The sequence below is a fragment of the Lissotriton vulgaris genome, chromosome 6, assembly GCF_964263255.1.
Source record: "Lissotriton vulgaris chromosome 6, aLisVul1.2, whole genome shotgun sequence".
NCBI lineage: Eukaryota > Metazoa > Chordata > Amphibia > Caudata > Salamandridae > Lissotriton > Lissotriton vulgaris.
In genome coordinates, this window is record NC_141694.1 from 696,736,626 (window position 1) to 696,757,605 (window position 20,980).

Below are 20,980 nucleotides of genomic sequence, written 5' to 3' on the forward strand. Positions count from 1 at the left end.
GCCTGTGGGGTTAAACAGGGGGAAAAAAGGGGGAAAAACTTTTTGGGGGGGGACATGGATCTAGGACCGATGGCCACCAGTCGTTGGTCCAAACTCTATGCGCATTGCCGAAGAGCAGGATCTCCGATTTGCTGGCATTCAGTAACAGGTGGTTGTTAGTCATCCAATCATTAACTGAGGCCATACAGTTGGAGAATCTGATTTTGGTGTCACCAGGGTCTGTTCCGATCTTGATTACCAATTGTATGTCGTCAGCGTACATCACTGTGTCAAACTCATAGTTTCGGATGATTTTTGCTAAGGGGGACACGTAAATATTAAAAAGCACCAGGCTCAATATAGACCTCTGGGAGACACCTTTGTCAATATTCTGTTTTTTGGAGGTGAAAGGTCCAATTTGGACCTTGGAATACCTCTCAGACAGGTAGCTCCTGATCCACCCCAGGGCCGGGCCTCCGACACCAATCTCCGACAATAAAATAAGGAATAAATAAAATATCTGTCACTTCCAACCCACATTTCATTAATTTTCTATGACAGCATTTAAGACGCGAGGTTTCATCATAAACATATTCTGAGGCTAGGGTGCAAAGGGTACATTGATATACCTTTCCGCCAGGGGGAGAAAATGATTAGAGATACTTGGAGGAGAACCAGAACAGCTATATTTACCAGATTCCAAATGCATTCTTTGATTGTTAAATGTATCCTGGATGTGTTACTCCATTTGAGATGTAAGAATCTGCTAAACAATTTAAATGATTGGAGTTCTCCTGGAGGGCTGATTTATTACATGTGTGTAATGCACAGGAACTTGGAACAATCTCTCCAGGAATATATAACTGACTTAATTCTTCTTAAGTTTATCCCACCCCATTACCTTTAATGGTATAATGAGAAGCACACTACAACCAGCTTTAGATCATAACTTGGAGTGTTATACAATGTGTATTGTGCATGCCATTGACCCACTCAATACACTCCTACATATATATTAGCCAAAATGTAGATAAATTCAATTTATTGAATGATCTCATCTGAACTGTACATTCCAAGAATATTGCATGTCACTAAGGAGTTATAGGACCATATGCAGTCATTATACAGTCTGCCTGGTACCTCTATAAAGTCATGTAACTCCTTGGTTAATATTATGCCACTACTCACCTGTAGTAAATAAAGAAGTAAATATAGATAGATAATATAGATACATATGAAATAAAAGTGAAAATTAAGTGGGTCCCAACCCATTCACTTGAGATATGGTCTGCCTGTTTGCCAGGTGTACTTTTTATGATGATAAAAATAGTGGTACTTTCACTGTTTTGAAGTGCTGTAAACAGCAGGTGTTTTCCTATATAACCCTTTCGTTGCTGCCGTCGGCCAATGGCCGACGGCAGCACTACCTCCCCGGCCACCCGCGCACGGAAACGCCCGGTTAACGGGTTAACAGAGGTCAATTTACTGAAATTATAAGTAGGTCTTGCCAAAATACACAATCATGGCCTGCAGATCTTCTCGTATTCCTTTCAAGCTCATTTTACATCCCGAGCCATCGTGCTGACTTACAGCAGGGAGAAACAACTAGGCATGTTTCTATGAGCATGACAAGGCTGCTTTATTTTTCCATGGGGTGGTGCCCTATTACACTGACTCTCCTATTTCACCTTTCCTCTCTGTAAAAGGCTGTGCGTGGAGGCAAAGGAGTCCAGTATGCTTAGCCCCTCCCAATGTCAGCACTTCTCCTATCACTGAAAGCCTGAAGGTGGTGTGGCTTACGCTGCACTGTGTGCAATCAACACTTTTCAAAGAGAAAAGGATGTACATGGCTTTCAACTCCCACAAATGAGTTCAGACAAGAGGGGAAGGGGAACAGTTAAATCAGCAGTGAGTCATGACTGTGCCTGGAATTCACTTCTTGCTTGTAGTACGTTGTTAACATTTATTTATAATGTATTTAAATATACTGAAAAACAAAAAGTTTAGAACAAAGTGAGGGAGGGCCTTATTTAAATACTATAGACATGACAAGCATAAGAGTTTTTTCTCCCTTTATATCGCACATGTATTCTCAGTTGAACTTACCTATAGAGCTCAGAAAACTGCTTGTAAAGAGGTACACTGTTGATCTCCTCTACTCTGAGCTTCAGCCGCCCCCACATATCCTTAAATAATTCAAGTTGCTTCCATAGTTTTAGGAAGGATCTCAGCAAAGAATAGGCGTTGATGGGATTATGAAGATCTAGAAGTTCTTCGGCTGTCTTCCAAACAGTCTGGAGCTGGTTGGCATTCAGTTGATTTGTCTCTGCTGTTACTTGTTGAATCTGAAAAAGAAAAGTTTGTTTTTGAAACACAATAAAGAGTAGAGCTATCTAGGTACTGGAGCATTGTTAGACAATTCATATGGTCCAAGTAAAGTGCCTTGGATAGCAGTATTCTGAGACCAAAAAAGGTGAAAACAGATGGTTGAATGGAAAAACAATATCATAAAATATGTATGTGTCTTTGACTTGCAATGTATTAATTTATGTAACGGGTCAAGAATTGGAACATGTTGCTTAAAGGTAAGTTGCTAACTGTGTCCGATTAATAAGCTGACCAGCTCAAATATCGTCAATACACGAAAGTCAAAGAATATGGAAACATAAACATGAACGATATGGTACTGGCCACCATCCTGAAATATGATTTTGGCCAAAAATGGATGCAATATTAGGACCTTGGGCACTTATTGTGAGACCCATACTGTCAAAAGCTGCAATGTAGCCTTGGATATGTAGATTAGATAACATTTTCTGGACCATATGAAAGGTTTTAGGTGTTAGAGGGGTAAGAGAAGTCTCAGATATTATCATAAACACTTCCACAATAGACAGAATGAAGGATCACAGACAGTTTACAAAAATAACAGATGTCTGAAATAGATTTTTTGTACAATATTTGGCAGTACTTTAGTCAGTATGTAAGTATGATACTCAAAATGCCCCATCTCTGTTCCTCAACGTCCTGAGATCTCCTTCTGTCTCATGCCTTTTTTTTTTTTTAAAATCTTTATTAACATGAAGGCATATGATGCATATATTATAATACAATCAAGCTTTTAGTCTTGTTTTTGTATATCCACATATCTGTAGGCCACAACATGTATTACGTATTCTTAATTTGTGACTTAATCTACCCCAACTATAACTTATGTATTCGTTCCCATATGTCCATATAGCAGTCACTGGAGTATATCAAATTTTCTTTCGCTGTGTGCTGTCTAGCTTTGATCCCCCATCATATAAATTCTAAGAAAAAAAACAAACATGAGTCATCACTCTCAAGTAAGTTTTCCACACTTAATTCTCCCCATCAGCAATTCTCCATGCCCCTAAGTTACCGTTCAGTAAAGTTGTCGCAGAACGTCACTCCACTTGGTCCGTTGAGGTAGCCACCCTCCGCCCATATCCTTACTCATCCTCCCCCTCGGAGTCCAGGTCTTCTCCTTCCGGCAAAGGTTCACATATTTCTCCATTCCATGCCGCCCACACGTTGTTCCATTTGCGGGGGCAGGCCCGAAGTACATACACCGCCCTTTCCGTAACCATCAGTATGTCCATGTTTTTAGCCCATCTGTTCGCTGTGGGCAGTTCTGGAGCTCCCCACTTCTGCGCAATATCTCGCTTAGCCACTGTCATGGCCAGTGTAGCCCAAATTAGTCCATATCTATCTAAGTCGTTGGGGTCCCAGATGTTCAAGAGGCATTTGCGTGGCTCTGGCAAAATGGAGATCTTAAGCGTTTGTGAGATTGTACGCATTATTTGCCTCCAGAATTCCTGTACCTGTGGGCAGTCCCATAGTGTATGAAACAATGTTCCCTCCATCCCGCAACCCCTCAAGCAAAAGGGATGTGGTGCCCTATGTATTTTGTGAAGCAGTGTCCTAGTGTAGTAGATGCGGTGTAGAATTTTGAGTTGCACTAGTCTGAACTTTGCCGAAATGCCCACCTCTCTCGGGGAGGCTAGTGCCTCATTCCATTCCGATTCATCTGCCTCACCTATCTCACCCATCCATTTTTCTTTGAGTTTCAGTGTAGGGTCCTCCAAGTTGTTGACCAGTTTTTTGTATGTGAGGGAAGTCGCGCTTTGTTGCATAAAGTCTGTCAGTAGTCTATCCTCCAGTGGTGAGGATTCTGGTATGTCAGTGCCCGCTGGAATCGCCCGGAGCAGTGCGTGTCTAATTTAGACGTATCTAAACGTTTCAGTAGGTCTGAGGCCATATTGCTGCTGGAGCTGTGGAAACGCTATTACCGTGTCCTTGTCCCACAGGTCTCCCACTGTGGAGATTCCTATGCAGTCCCATTGCGTAAAACCTTTACATGATCTAAGGTTCCCCAGTGACCTTGTGTCCCACAGTGGCGTCATTTTGGTGATTCTACCTTTCCAGCCCAGTCGTGCCTGCGCTATGTGCCACAAGGCTGCCTTGTGTTGTGTTGGACCGATCAAATTTTTAAGTTGCGATTTATTATATAGTACTGAGAGCATGCAGTCCGTCCCCAACTGTGACCAGTCTGCCCGATATGCTGGATCGTCTCTCGGGGTATGGATCCATTGGTTAATTATTTTAAGTTGAGCTGCCCAGTAATACAGCTGAACGTTGGGCAGCGCAATCCCTCCCTCATACCAACTTTTTACCAGTTTGTCGTAGGCTATACGTGCCGGGCCATTATTCCAGAGTAGGTTGGAAACTAACGCAGCAATTTGTTTGAAATATCGCGGTGGGACAAGATGCGGGGTGTTTTCCAGTACATATAGGAACCTGGGAAGTGCCATCATTTTATATAGAGCCGCCCTCCCGAGGAGGGTCAGGGGCAAGGTTGCCCAGTGCTTAACGTCTGCACGTAGGCGATCCATAGGCGGCTTTAAGTTATTGGCAAAGAAGTCCGCTTCATTATTTGTGACGACGATGCCCAGGTATTTAAAGGAGGTCGTCGGCGATGCCAGAGGGCAATCTTCCTGTAGCCTCGATTCCGGTCCCTTCAGTGTGTATATTACCGACTTTGACCAGTTCAGGGTATAGCCTGATGACTTCCCGTGCGTGTTGCAGAGATTCAGCAAGGCTGGGATCCCGTGGTCAGGTTCAACCATGTAAATGAGCATGTCGTCCGCGTACAGGGAGATTTTATCCTCCCATCCTTCCTCCCATTTAATACCCTTGAATAAGGGCATTGTCCTAATCAGGATTGCTAAGGGTTCTAGCACTAAGGCAAAAAGTAAGGGTGACAAGGGGCACCCCTGCCTAGTCCCCCTGCCCAGCGGGAACGTCGGCGAGATGTGGCCGTTGGCTACCACCTGCGCAACCGGTTTCGTGTGGAGTAGTCGTATCCAAGCTATATATTTCGGCCCAAAGCCCATACGTGCAAGCACCACAAAAAGATATTCCCACTCCACTAGATCAAAAGCCATTTTGGCGTCAAGGGAGAGAATCACAGCCTTCTCCGAGAGGAGGTGCGAACGAGCCAGCACCCCATGAACCCTCCGGAGATTCAGTGCTGTACTTCTGTGGGGGATAAAGCCTGACTGGTCAGGGTGGATCAGGGTGTGTAGGTGTGGCATCAAACGGTTGGCCAGAAGTTTAGCCAGCACCTTGGCCTCTACATTAAGCAGGGATATTGGGCGATATGAGGTACATTCAGTTGGAGGTTTTCCCGGCTTTGGTATTGCTACAATCGTGGCTGTACGCTGATCAAGCGGCAATTCCGCCCTCTCCAGGCTCTGCATATACATGTCTAGTAGAGGTCTACTGAGCTCTGAGGCCATCGATTTATACCATTCCACGGGCAGTCCATTGGGACCCAGCGCTTTGCCTGACTGTAGTGCCTGAATCGCCAACTGAATTTCATCCTCTGTCGGGTCCACCTCTAGGTCTCGCATAGTATCTTGTGTTATACTGGGAATGGCAATGTCTTCAAGCGAGGCCGATGCTGTCTGTGTAGTGACGACATGTTCTGGGGTGTATATCTCCTGAAAATGGTCTGCCAGGGTGCGCACAATCTCCTCTGGATGTGTCAGTAACTGGCCGTCTTTGGAGTGGAGCCTCTGAATACCCCTCGCACCTCCCCCTCTCCTATCCAGCCACGCCAGCATTCTCCCCGCTTTGTCGCCCACATCATAAATTCTATGTGCAATGTTTGCGATGTAGCCCTGTACTGTCGTTTTGAGGTGGGCCTGGTATTGTTGCTGCCGCAACTGCAGTGTGTGTGCTGTGTCTGGGGTGGGATCCGCCATATGGGCAGTGTTCGCGTCGTTGAGTGCCAGTTCTAGCTCTGTGAGGTCTCACCGGGAATCCCGTTTGTGTCCCGCTATTGCTGCTATTGCTGCTCCCCGGAGGACCGTTTTATACGCTTCCCACAGGACTGATGGCGAGGCCACCGTTCCAGCGTTTTCATCAAAGTAATGTGTTGTTGCTAGTTTAAGCTTCTTCCTGATCTTAGGGACCTTTAAATAATTCGGGTATATTGGGTAGATCCTAGCGCATTTCTTTTCTCTGGTGGTAAGAGATAGAGAAATTGGTGAATGGTCAGATATGCCTCTAGGCAGGATGTCTATTTTGTCCACAGATCCCAGCCCAATCCCTAGGAATAAAAAGTAGTCTATGCGCGATAGGCTATTGTGTGCGGCGGAGTAAAAAGTGTATTGAGTTGCCGCGGGGTGTAGGTGTCGCCACACGTCTGTATTGCCCAGTGCTTCTAGAAAGTCAGGAAGTGATGCAGTTCCCCTTGACCGGTCTCTGGTGGGGAAGGTATCCAGCGTAGGGTCTATTATCGCATTCAGGTCCCCCCCTATGATCGTGTCACCTTCAGGGAGGTCTCGGCGGAACTTACCCAGGGCAGGTAGTGCTACGGAGTGGAGTGCCGGGGGGATGTATACGGAGACTACATTGAGTGGCCTTCCCTCCCACTGGCCATGTATGGCTGCGAAACGACCCTGGTCGTCCGTCCTGGGGTGTGTTACTATAAAGGGCGATGTCTTTTTTATTAGGATCCCTGTCCCCATGGAGCCTGTAGTGAATTCCACATGTATCGCCATCGTATAGCCGCGCCTATCAAGCGCGTTACACGTTGTCCCTGCAAGGTGTGTCTCTTGGAGCAGTACTAAATCTGGGCTCTGGCGTTTAATGGCTTGTAGAACCAAGCCCCTTTTTATTTTATCCCCTAATCCTCTGACGTTCCAGGTTAGCAGGCGCAGTGGAGGCACTTCTATAGTCGTAGGGGTTCCCTCAGTGGGTGTAGCATGAAGTGGTCGGGCCATTGAGTCGTTGGGACATTACCATGTGTAACGTGTCGCTGGTCTCAATGCAGACGTTGTGTTTCGTGACGGTGCATAGGAGTATGCTGGTATTTGGAGTGTCAGTATATTGTGTGGTTTGAGTGATGACTACGAACAGAAATGTGAACAATAAAACTTTCCCCCATCCCCCCTCCCTGCTCCCCTGCTCCACGGACAAACCCCCACCCGTTTCCCCAACATTACAGAGTGCTTTAGTCCTTCCCCAACTATCTTACTTGCTCGTGGGGTTGGTGAGTCCCCTACAGGCACCGGCTTTTCCCACCCTACTCAGCTGCACCAGGCCCAAGGTCCATCGTGTCGCACTCAATCCTTCCCATATGTAATCGATCTTCAGACCGGGGCTGGCTGTCCGGAGTCGATCAGATCTTGCGCTACGTCAGACTCTGTTTCTTCCATGCCGTCTTGATGTGCCGAATGGCCGGTCTGTCTGTCCATTTGCTTGCCGTTACGATGATTAGGTCGATCCCTGTGTGGACGGTGAGGTTGCCCCACTTGCCACCAACCATCAAGCCAGTCTTGTGCCACTTCCGGCTTGTCGAAGAACCATGCCTTTCCATCGGCAACAATCCGTAATTTGGCAGGAAACAGCATAGAGTATGGCAATTCTCTGTCCCGTAGTGCCTTTTTCACCTCCGTAAAGGATTTCCGGCGTCTGGCCACCTCCGCTGTGTAGTCCGGGAAGAAAGCCAGGGTTGAGTTTTGAATCTTAACAGGGGGTGAGACTCTTGCTGCTTGTAGGATTGCATCCCTGTCTCTAAAATTGAAGAGTCTGGCCAACACAGGCCGTGGCGTGGCTCCTGGTTTGGGTGTTCCGCCAGGGACCCTGTGCGCCCTTTCTACTGAAAAGAAGTGAGACAGACCTTTGGGTTGCAGTTTGTTTTTTATGAGATCTTCGACGTAGAGGTCCATTGCTCCCTTCCCCTCTGTCTCCGGAAGTCCAAGGATGCGTACATTATTTCTTCGAGAACGCCCTTCTTGGTCGTCCAGCTTATCTTGTAGAAGCCTGGTGACTTTTTCCATACGCTCCATGGCTATTTGCAGTTCCGATGTGTCTTCTACAAGAGATTTCGTGACCACCTCTACCTGGGATACTCTTTCAGTCATTTTTTGGAAGTCCGCTCGTAGCAGAGTAACTTCAGAAGAGATTGAGCCTACTGTAGTTTTGACTTCTGAGAGGGTTCTCATAATGTCCTCTAGTGTTACTTTCTTGGTCCCTTCCGTTTCTTGGGCAGTGCCCGTGGAGTTTCGCCCATTGCTTTGCGATTGTCCGTGCTGGCTGTAGGCAAACTTATCTAGCTTGGCCTGTGTTGATCCACTCCTAGTTCCTTTGCCCGCCATGGCTCGGGGTGTGCGGAGACTGGTTCTGTTCCTATCCGCACCGCGGTCAGTGTTTTGCGACGACCTTTGTCCCGTGTGCGTGGGCCAGGGAATAGCGGACCGACGTGGGCCCCGTGACCTTGTGGGCCTGGAAGAGCTGTCCTCTCCGGGTATTGTATCTTTTGGTGGCAGGGGCGTCCAGCACGTCTTGGACAATCCGGATATTTAATAGCCTTCCGTTGCGCACCTGTCGATGTACCACAGATCTCTCTCCAGTCTCGCCAATCACCTGTGGTATGTATCCTCCGGGCTGCTTCTGTCTGGTAGGTCGCTAAACTGGTTGTAGTGACTGCGGTTCTGCACGCCGCTATTCTCTGTGTCTAGTGCGCAGCGTCGCAACCCGTCTTTAATTGCGCCCCGAGCAGGGACGGCTTCGGTAACCCTTTTGCTGGGCTGTCTGGGCTGGGTCAAGTCAGTTGCTGCATAGCCAGGCGGAGTGCCGTGCAGGGTATTAGTAGCACCGCTGGCGGGTTACACACGGTTCCAGTGCCACTGGCCCGGCTGGAGTCTCCCCAGGGTTTCTCCCACTTGGCGTCCCCCCTGCTGCTCCCCTCCTGGGTCAGGACTGCCGTTGCCACCGGGTCAGGACGAGCGTTCCTAGCTCCTCCGGTGCTTAGCCTTGTGCGATCACTGTGACCTGCGGGACCCCGGGGGCATCTGCACTCACCGCTGCAGACCAGCTCCACGTGTGGTCGGCCGTGCCGCTGTAGAGGGCGAATGGGGCTCTCCTCTCCCGTCGTGGCCGCGCTCTTTCAGCCGCAGCTACTCCGATCAGATCGCATCCTCACCGGGGCGCCGTACAGTCGTGTGGAGTGCCGCCGGCCGCTCGGTCTCCCGCCTGTATCTGCAAGCGCCGTCTCCCTTTGGTAGCGGTCTTCAGGTGGCGGTAGGCGTACCAGTTGGTTTACTCCTCGTCAGTGTCCCAGAAGGACCCCCTAGTGTTTCCGTCTCCTGGGCGAATGTTTCTGTGCTCCGGTCAGGGCGTAGGGGAGCGTCACCAAAATCAAGCCGGCCCGGCCTCACTTCCGCCGGGGCTGGAGAATCACGCAAGGCAGATGCTCTCTTCCGGTCACAGGCCCAAGTACGCCAGTGCGTGGTTAGGCAGTTCCCAGCCTCCGTTTCTCGCCAGGGTTGGGTCGGATGATGCCGCTTCGGACCCGGACCCGGTTACTGCCGCTTCGGGTGAGTAGTTTCACGGATTAGTGTGCTGGATTATTGATTAGGCCGCAGTGCCCTCGGGAGCTCTCACACTATGCTGCCGCCATGCTTGGCTGCTAGCCACGCCCCCCTGTCTCATGCCTTTTTGCGTATGATCACATGCATAACTTAATCTTTTATCATTCCATTTTTCCCTGAAAAGGTGAGAAAATTGTCCCATTGGACCCCACAGCAGGACAGAAAATGACAAACCTGCATTCCTTAAGTGGTGTTGTACATTTAGCCCTGGACCCCTGTGCCTGCGTTTGAGGGAGGCAGGAGCAGCTCCCTGCCCCACTGTCCCTGCCTCTGCCGGCCTTCCAAAAGCTGCATATGCCAGGTCCCTCGTACAGGGGGCAAAGGCATCCAGCATGAGAAAGCAAATGCATTGTGAGGTCGCTAGGAACTGAACAGGCACTGTCTTAGTCCGCAACAACGCTCCTCAATTAGTATTCACACTGCTAGGCATAGGAGTGCCCTATCAAGGCCTGCACAAATCTGAATATTGGCTTTTGTGCTGCCCCAAGAGGAGGCAGGGGCTTCACCAACAATGTTAAATGCCATTTGGGGGCTGCAGAATGTGCAGCAGCCACAATTTTAGGAATTGGGTTTCTGGTTGGCATAGGTATGCACCGGGTCCAAGAAAGAACCACAATCCTAGTCAGGGTAAGTCACAAACACACCCAAATTTGTCCTGTGCTCACCCTCTGATAGCTTGGCACAGAGCAGTCAAGCTTAACTTAAGAGGCGATGTGTAAAGTATTTGTGCAACACTTTAAACAGTAACACAGTGAAAACACCACAAAAAGACTCCACACCAGGTTAGGAAAATGGAGCTTAATTATTTAACTAAAACAAGACCGAAACAACAAAAATCAAATAAGTATAACTTGAGAAATGAATTTTGAAAGAATAAACTTTTAAAAAGTGCTTGAAAGCAGTAAGCGCTTAAATGGGATAACTGGTCTCACGCATCAACAGTTCTGGCAGACCATGATGGACTATGGGTGGGACAGAGTGCGGCTCACAAACAAAAACACTGTGCACCGGGTTGTGTCAACGATGATACGGATTGCAGCAGATCGATGCTTCGGTGTTCCCCACGCATTTGGGATGGTGCGTTGACTTTCTCCACGCAACGGCGGCAATGCATTGGTTCGGAAGGTGATGCACAAGTTCCGAGATGCAGCACTTCTGAATGCAATGCGCCGGGTTCCTCCAGACAGTAGTGGTGATGTGTCGATCTTTTCCAGACAGTGGTGGCGATGCGGTGGTTCTGATGCGGTGGTTCTGAAAATGCGCTGGTTCCGAGTGCAATGCATCAATTCTGTTCCCGAATCAGCTATGAAGCGTCAATTCTGCTCTTGATGCTGTGTTTCCATTGGAGCAAACATCGTAGGCCCACTTCCAAGGGTCCAGGACTGGAGTGGCACCACTTAGTAGGGCAGACTCACAGTTTGTAGTCCAATTGTTGGAGCAGGCTGGTTGGAAGTCTTTTACGTCCCTCAGACTTCAGATCAGGAGGCAAGTCAGCTATCCCTTGGAGTCACTCTGGGTTCAAGTAATGCAGGTCCAGTCATTCTCACCCAGGTCAGAGACAGCAGCAGGGCAACACAGCAAGGCAGGAGTCCAGCAAAGTGGCAGTACTTTAACACCACAGTAGTTCTTCTTCCCGACAGGGGTCACAGGTCCAGACATGTACTGAAATCATGGTGTCAGAGGTCCAGTACTTATACCCAGTTGTTCCTTTGAAATGGGGGGGAGCCTTCAAATGATGGTCTTTGAAGTGCACAGTGGTTGGCACTTTCTGTCTGGGCTCCTAACTCACTACAGTGTGAGCCCTTTGTGTCTGGACAGGATACAGACTATTCAGGTGTAAGTGTGAGGCTGTTCCCAGCTCCTCCCTCCCATCTCCCAGGATAGCCCATCAAGTCAAATCTAAGCTCCCTTTGTGTGTGAATGGCTAGACAGAATACACAAAGCCCAGCTGTCACCCAATCCGGGAAGAGACAGGTAGCAGGTACCATATGGCTAAAGTAAGAAAATGCCAGCTTTCTAAAAGTTCAGAACACAAAACTTTCATCGAACTATACTCCAAAATAGAGCTAACTGATCAAGACCCCTCAGCTATGTTATCTAGTTTTAATCGAGTCTTAACGGAAACGCTGGACAATGAGATCCCACAAAAAAAGGCAAACATGTCATTAAGGGGACCTTCTGCTCCCTGGTACTCAGACACATTAAAATCTTTAAAAGCCACATGCAAAGTACTGGAAAGGAAATGGAGGAAACAAAAATCACCTGAAGATAGGAAAACATATAAAGTAGCACTATCTCATTATCATCATGAAATAAAAAACGCTTGTTGCTCCTATCTACAAACTCAAATTGAAAAGGCGAAAAACTCCATGAAAGCTTTGTTTGACATCGTTAAAGACTTCTCCTCCCCCTCAGTATGCAAACTAACACCACCAGAATCCCAGGAATTATGCGATTCTATAGGACAATTCTTCCATGACAATATTGCTAAAATTTATGCGAATTTTCCAGTCACGGATATCAACAAGACCCATACAAATATTAAGCTGGAATATCTCCTCTCGCCTACCATGGGAGCACTTAATCAGTTCAAGCACATTTCACTTGCCGACACAAGTAAACTACTACAAGCAGCTAAATCCGGGTCTCCACAGGACTTATGTCCACCCAGTACGATGGCCCTTGTGTCGGTAACATGTGCCCCCATGGTCCAACGCATTTTTAATGCTTCGCTTGCGACTGGTCTCATTCTGAGTGCTTGGAAAGAGGCCTCTGTGCGACCTATCCTAAAAAAGCCATCTGCAGACCCCCAGGAGCTAAGTAAATATAGGCCTATATCCCTACTGGGGAAAATGCTAGAATCCAAAGTAAATACCCAACTTAGTCAGTATCTTGAAGCTAATGACCTACTTGACCCCTCCCAGTCGGGTTTCCGACTTGGGTTCAGCACAGAAACAGCAACGCTCACGGTCACTGACTCGTTGAGACGTACCCTCGATGCCGGAGGCTCCTCGATCCTGATCCTCTTAGATCTCTCCCCTGCTTTTGACATGATATCTCATCGGCGGCTAGCGGAGAGACTGAGTGAGTGCTGCATCGGGGGTTCAGCTCTGCAGTGGCTAAGAAATTTCTTAAGAGACAGATGGCAAACTACCTCACTTGGACCATATGTCTCAAAAAACAAATTTCTACTGGACAAAGGGGTGCCACAGGACCCTTGTCTCAAACCTACCCTCTTTAATATATACCTGGCCCCTCTGGCTAAGTTAATTCAATCTTTCGGCTTTGAGATTATTTTGTATGCCGACGATAAGCAGCTACCGTTCCCAATAGGTAACAACATCTCTGATGAGAAACAATGTTTCATGAGCGGTATGCTGGCGATCGCAAATTGGATGAGGGTGCAGTGTTTACAACTCAACCCAGGAAAAACTGAGCTAATGCTCTTGGGGAAGTCTGCTCACCTTTGGACTTCGGACTGGTGACCCCCCCAATTGGGTGAGGCACCAAAGCCATCAGCCTCAGTAAAAAGCTTGGGAATCCAATTGGATGTCAAGCTTAACATGAAGGACAATGTGAAAAGCATCGCAGGATCATGCTACCATAACCTGCGTCTACTGCGTAGGATTATTCCTTACCTACCGCTGGAGCATCGCAGAACCGTAGTACAGGCAATGGTAGGGAGTAGGCTAGACTATGGCAACTCCTTGTTGGCTGAGGTAGGAGTCACCACTCTGGCAAAGTTGCAGGTGATACAGAACACCGCGGCCAGAATGGTCTTGAACTGCCCTCCTGGAACTCCATCCCTCCCTTTGCTTAGACACCTACATTGGTTGCCGATACAAAAACGGTCCCTGTTCAAAATATGCTGCCTGTCCATCAAAGCTATTAGAGGAGAAGGCCCATCTTATCTCCAGAACAAACTCTCCAAACATTTGAGCAAATGTAATCTAAGATCTAATGCTTTAGCACTCCTAAATATTCCCCTTATACGGCTAACTCGCACGGGGGGTAGAGCATTTTCGTTCATAACCCCCAAATACTGGAATTCACTTCCAGCAACACTGCGAAAATCCAACACCTATCTGTCCTTTAGGAAACAACTAAAAACTTGGCTGTTTTGAGAGAGTCAGCATAACTACACTCTGTTCTTGTCTTCCGATCTCTGTATCCCTCTGGTAAGCGCTGAGATGCCCCTGGGTGAGTCACGCGCTATACAAAAGCCCCTAACATAACATAATATAGCATAACATAACAAAACAATAACGAAAGGAATTTTTATTAGACCATTCCGGTTTCTTTAAAAGTTAATCAGAACAATTTTTTGGGGACTGAAAAAGAAACACATACTTATCAAATTCACACATGAACTTACACATATGTGGTTCATAACATTGGCTATTTTCATGTTTGTTACTAAATTTTGTATATGATGTAAATTTTTCTAAAAACGTGTTTTGCATCAGATTAATGTATGAATTCATATGCTGATTTTGTCATGTTGCAAGCTATTGCTAATAATTTTTTCACAGTGTCTAAGTCAATCTTTTGTCTTTAAGTGTATGCTATTGTGAATTGTATATACGTGTAAGTTAATGTGTGAATTTGATAAGTATGTGTTTCTTTATCAGTCCCCAAAAAATTGTTTTTTGATTAACTTTTAAAGAAACAGAATTGGTCTTATAAAAACTCCATTCGGACAGATAAAAGAGTTGACTGTTCGTTACTCCATGAGTAGTAGGAGTGTATGGTAGTACAGAGCCAGGTTCATTGTTTTGTGTTCTGAATTTTGAATAGCCCTACCGGTCCTTTGGGCTTAACCCCTACAGGTTCTTTCTAAAAGTGGCATTTTCAGAATTGCAATTTAAAATCTGACTTCACCATAAGTTGTGGTTTAAAATTGAAATTCCAGAGACACCAGACTTGGGGGTCTTATCTCATCTCAATTTGAGATTACAATTATAAATTACAATTATTATATGTGCTAAGGTAATCCCAATGTTATCCTATCAGAGAGACAGACCTTGCAGTAGTGAAAAACGACTCTGGGAGTTTTTCACTACCAAGGCAAGTAAAACTTAAAAGCCTTTTAAATATATTACACCCTGGCTGTGGGTTTTACAGGGCCCACCTTAGGGATGACTTATATGTATATAAAAGGATGGTCTAGGCCTGGCAAATGTGTTGTTTTGCCAGGTTGACATGGCAATATAAACTTCACACACAGTCTCTGCAGTGGTAGGCCTAAGATATGGTTCAAGGGCTACTTAAATGGTAGGTACAATCAGTGCTGCAAGTCCACTATGTAGCATTTAATTTACAGGCCCTGGGTACAAGGTGTAGCACTTCACTAGGGATTTATAAGTAAATTGAATATGCCAGTTGAGGATGAACCTATACTACCATGTTTAGGGGAGCGAGCACAAGCATTTTAGCACTGGTTAGCAGTGGTAAAGTGCACAGTCCTAAGACCTTCAAAAACGAGATCAGAAAGGGGAAGCGGTAGGCAAAAAGTTGAGCGGAAGACCGCCCTAAGGCTATCAGGTCCAACATGTGTCCTCCCCAGCTGAAAGCATCTGGGGAGACCATTAGCATTGGTGTGGTCTGTCTGCGGGCGGTTTTCCATCGTAAAGTCCATTCCCTGTAGGGAGACAGCGATCTCAACAATTTGGGATATGCACCTCTGATCTGCATGAGCCATCTGAGGGGCCTGTGGTCTGTCTAAACCAGGAAGTGAATCCCAAACAGGTATTGTCTTAACTTCTGCAGTGCCCAGACCACAGCAAATGCTTCTCTTTCAATTGCACTCCGCCGCTGATCCAGTGGGAGTAACCTACTGATAATGAAGGCTACCAGTTGGTCTAGGCCCTCCTCATTCAGCTATGCTTACTAACTCTGAAGCCATGCTCTGAAGCATCCATTTGTGCTACAAATTTCTTGGTGATGAACACATGGCTTCCTTGAAAGAATCAAAGGCTTTCTGACCCGCCTCTGTCTAGTTCAATAATCTGAACTGCTTTTTAGAAGTCCGCTGAGTTGAGGGGGCAACAATGGTGCCATAACCCTTAACAAATCTTCAGTAGTTGCCTAGGAGGCCCAAGAAGGCTCTCACTTCTGTTTGGGTTTTAGGTGTTTGCCATGCCATGATGTTTCAATCTTTGCCTGGACAGCAGCACCTTGCCTCTAGTTACCAGGTCTACCAGATACACCATGGAACACTGCCCAATCTGGTACTTACTGGCCTTGATGGTTATGCCTGCCTGTTGCAGGGCCTGAAGCAACTTGTGAAGGTGATTCAGCTGTTCCTTCCAGCTGGAACCGAATAAAGCAATGCTGTCTAAGTAGGCAGCATATAAAGCCTCCTTAACAGCCAGGATCCTGTTAACCAACCATTGGAAGGTAGCAGGAGCATTTTTCAAGCCAAAGGTCATCATCCAAAATTGGTATTGGTCCTCTGGGTTGCAAAATCTAGACCTCTCTTTAGCCCCCTCAGTCAGAGCGATTTTCCAGTACCCTGACCTCAAAACGGAGTTACTGAGGAATTTGGCAGCACCCAGGTTGTCAATTAGCTCATCAACTCTGGGGATGGGGTGTGCATCAGTCCTGGTTAGTGAGTTGAGTCCTCGGTAGTCCATGCAGAACCTGAGTTCTAGTGTGGTGCCCAGTGGGGCAGCTTTGGTACCACCACCATAGGGCTGGACCAGGGACTATTAGAGGGCTCAATCATCCCTAATGCCAACATTTTAGAGACTTCCTCCTTGATGCTGGCTCTCACCTTGACTGACAATCTGTACACTTTGATCATAACAGATGGATTGTCTCCAGTGTTAACATCATGGACGCACAGATGTGTGAGTCCAGGGATGAGTGTGGATACTGAGGCAAACAGTCCAGCAACTGGCAACAGTCACGGTGCCGTTTTGGGGTCAGGGTGGAAGAGAGGTTGACACTCTTCACCGACCCATTGTATTCCTGTGTAAAGCAGAGGCCAGGTAGAGGATCACTTTCCTCTTTCACCCTCTCATCTGTCACGAGCAGCATGCTCTCTTCAGAACTCTCAAAGTGAGGCTTAAGTCAGTTTACATGGAGCACAATTAGAGAATTTTTTTCGGATCTGGAGGTCCACCAGGTAGGTGGCCTTCCCCTTGCACTCCTCGATTTCGTATGGGCCATCCCAGCGATCCTGAAAAGCCCTGGGTTCTACTGGCTCCATGACCCACACTTTCTGGCTAGCTGAAACTTCACCAGAAAGGCCTTCTGGTCATACCAGAGTTTCAGGACTTCTTAACTGGCCTCTAGATTGTTCTTCGAATTCTTCCAGAAGCAGTGCATATGGTTGGAGAGGGCAAAACATGTAGCTGACTACATCCTGGTGGGGTTTCTTGGGAGCTTGCTCCCACTCCTCCTTTACAAGGCTCAGAGGTCCTCTAACAGGCTGGCCATGGAGGAGTCCAAAGGAGCTGAACCCTACTCCTTTCTGTGGCACCTCCCTGCAGGCAAAGAGAAGGCATGGCAAGAGGACGTCCCACTTACGCCTCATGGGCTCAGGAAGGCCAATAATCATGCCTTCAAGGTCTAGTTGAATCTTTCTACAAGACCATTGCTCTGGGGGTGATCGGCTGTGGTGAACTTGGCCCCCTTCCCCCACAAAGCAGGCGAGGAACCTGGGAATTTTGCTTGACATTAAATTATCGCTTGAAGACTATGTGGAGGCACTCTCGAGCACTTGTTTCGGGACTCTGCAAATGCTAAGAAAGGTCTTTCCTTGGATGCCCCTGGACGTAAGAAAAACCCTTATCCAGGCACTTTTTGTGAGTAGGCTAGATTACGGCAATGCCCCACTTGTAGGAGCCAGAGAAGATCTTTCCTCCAGGCTTCAGGTGCTGCAAAATACTGCAGCAAGGATGGCACTAAACAAGCCAAGACGTTCCCCGTCTCGACCCCTACTGCAAACCTTACACTGGCTACCCATCAGAAAGAGAGCTGTGTTTAAACTCTTGACACTTGTGTTCAAGGCAAGGCAAGGTTTGGGGCCAGTATACTTAAGGAAGAAGGTAATTCCATATGTCCCGGGTCGCCAGCTTAGATCAAGCAATCAGAATCTACTATTCCTGTGCAAGATTAATAAATCAAGAATGGGAGGGCTTGTATTCTCCTATCTTGCACCCTTTCATTGGAACAGGTTACCGGAAGAGATCCGATGCTGCACCTCCTTAGAGCATTTTAAAAAATGTCTAAAAACCTGGATGTTTTAGAGGGTATGAGTGGGTGAGGGTCCTGCAATGTGCTGCCAAGCGCCAAGAGATCCCCCTGGGGATGATTCGATGCGCCATATAAGTGTCCATGAATGAATGAATGAATGAACTTGTAAGTTATACCACACTCATTCCAGATTAATTTCATGTACGCAGACATGAAATAAGTGCTTCTATCAGACACTACTTCCTTGGGGTACCCACAATGGGTAAGGATCCCCATCAGAGCTCTATTCACCATGGTTGCAGTCTATGACTTCAAACGGAAGGCCTCTAGTTAGCAGGTGGCATGGCCCACCAAGACAAGGACAAGCCTGTTGCCTAAGGCTGCCTTGGGTCCTGAAGGTCCAATTACGTTTATGCCCACCTTTTCAAAGGGGGTGCCAATGACTGATAATGGGATCAGGGGACCTTTGTGCTTTTTATCTGATTTCCCACTGGCCTAGCAGGTGGGACAGGACCTGCAGAATACATCTGAGGTGGTCTTCTTTCTGGGCCAATAGAAGTGGGAGACAAGCCTGGGGAAGGTCTTGTATTGCTCTAAATGTCCCGCCAGAGACATGTCACAAGCAAACCCAGTAGAAAGGTCCTGTAACACTGGAAGGTCCTATAACACCGGGGGACCACCAGCACAACAGCTGCCCCAGCACCAGGAGCCTTAGGCTCACTATAAAGGAGATTGTTCTCCCAATAGATCATGTGATCCTCAGAGGCTTTACATGCTGCATGGGCTGAGGCCTGGCACCTCAAGCCCTCAAGAGTGGGACACTCTTTCTGTGTTTGGTAGAATTCTTCCCTGGTGGGCCCACCATCAACCTGGCAGCTGGCAAGCTCCGTTAGGTCACCTAGAGGGGCAATATCTTTTCCTTGGTTGGCTCTGGGACCTCTTCCTCAGGGACCTGCCAACCTCCACTGTGGGGGGAAATTCAGGGGCTGGCTTCCCAAGCCACTTGCCCCTCTCATTGCCAGCTGTCAGGCCCATTGTTACAGGATCCAGACACCCTTGACTGCCTTTCTGGGCAGTCATGGACCGTGTGTTCATACAGACCTACTCAGGCAATTGCATCATCTCCAAGTGAGACCTGAGCTCTACCTCCCTCCAGGCAGTGTGCTTCAGGTTGCTGCCTAGCAAACAATCAACAGGCATTGCAGGGCTCACAGCAATTATTAGAGAACCTGAGACCCCCCTACTCAGAGGGAACCAGAGACACTGGTTGATGGCTCCCTCGGTTGTTGGCAACTATGACTTGATGGAATGTGTTAAATAGGACCTGCTCTGCAGACACCAGCTGACCCTTGACAGTAGCCATGCTGGCTCCTGCGTCTCGCAGAACTTCCACCCGTTGCCTATTAATGGTGACCCACTGCTTATACTTTGAAGTATTTAAACGCATGTGGGCTTTAGGCACCATTTCCTAATCTCCAAGGGAAACTAAGGTCACCTCTATCTGTTCCCCCAAAACTAACTGGGACTACCTCCTCCCCGAGTGCTACAGTCACCAAACCTGGTGTCTGTCTACTGGGGACTTTTGGAGTCTCCCTTGTTGTGCTAATAGTTTTAGCACTCTGTAAATTGGGGTACAACCCCCCCTGTCTTTTGATCAAAGAACCCCTTCCTTTAAGATCAGACAATGACTGGTTACCACTACTCCCTTGTTAATGATTTTGGAGGCCTTTTGAGAACTCCGATCTTTTAAGTTTTTCTCCCCCTTCTTTGTTTTCTTGAGAACCCTGCCCATCATTGTGCGAGTCCCCCCAGATACCCAGATCTCTTCTTGGACACAGAGCTGCTAGCCCGGAGAACCATGCGTCCTGGGGTCAGTTAGCTTGCTGGTGACTAGGCGCTGGTGCAACTCAGGAAAACAGATATTGAGCATATGCTCTCTCACGATTAAATGGTACAACCTATTAAAATCACTAACCTTGCTGCCCCCCACCCAGCCATTTAGTGCCTTATTGGAGTAATCTACACAACCTACCCAGGATTGGTTGGGGAGTTTCTGGTGTCCCTGAATCTTTTTGATACTTTTAGGGAGTCACCCAAAATCTGGCCATTAAAATGCCTTTCATAGGGGTATACTTTGTTTGGTTCCCAAACTTTAATGTTATAAGTATGTCCCTCCCAAGTGTTGCCATGTCTTCCGCAGACCACCCACATTATTCCTCAGTGTTTGTCTGCTTCTTACCATGACTTGGATTGGCTAGGCTATCTAAGTTGTGATTCTGACTTTGGTAGATACCGTACAATTTTTGTCGCCATCTGAATATTGGCATTTTGCAGTCAATTGTATGCATAATGCAATGTCCCCAAGCCAGTGATGCCTGGCTCATGATTTAATCTTCCCCAGTCTCCTTGAACGTTTGAACTAACAATATATATATTCTGAACAATTTCTCCAAGATTTGCATTATACAAGGGAAGACTCAGCCGTGTGGTATGAATACCGTGTACTACATCAGTGACAAACATCCTAAAGGTGTTTACATCGTTGGAGTAAAGGGGATGTACTGGAGACCTCTTACTACATGCCAAATAGATAGACTGGGCAATTCTGGTCTGCTCTACTTCAGGTCTGATTTAAAGTTTGCTGGTACAAATAAAATTCATTTAAGGAGGAAGCACTAAATCTGGAGGAAAATACACTGCTGTAATTTCTCGTATTGTGGGGAAAGTATGAATCAGAACTCCCACTGGTGGATGCTGGTGGATAATGACCACAATTTAGAACTTAATCTAGGATTTGTGTGCCCACCCAACTCTAAATTAGGCCCGACTTTGGC

At 47.2% G+C, this 20,980-nt stretch overlaps 1 protein-coding gene across 1 annotated transcript in view; it reads right to left on the bottom strand.

Annotated features, from left to right (window-relative positions):
• LOC147707857 (uncharacterized) overlaps positions 1-20,980 on the bottom strand; it is a 910,329-nt gene that overhangs the window by 318,159 nt on the left and 571,190 nt on the right. The window contains exon 34 of the mRNA XM_086925682.1: positions 2,086-2,324. Within this exon, the coding sequence (XP_086781808.1) occupies positions 2,086-2,324 (239 nt within the window). The remainder of the gene's footprint in view (positions 1-2,085; positions 2,325-20,980) is intronic.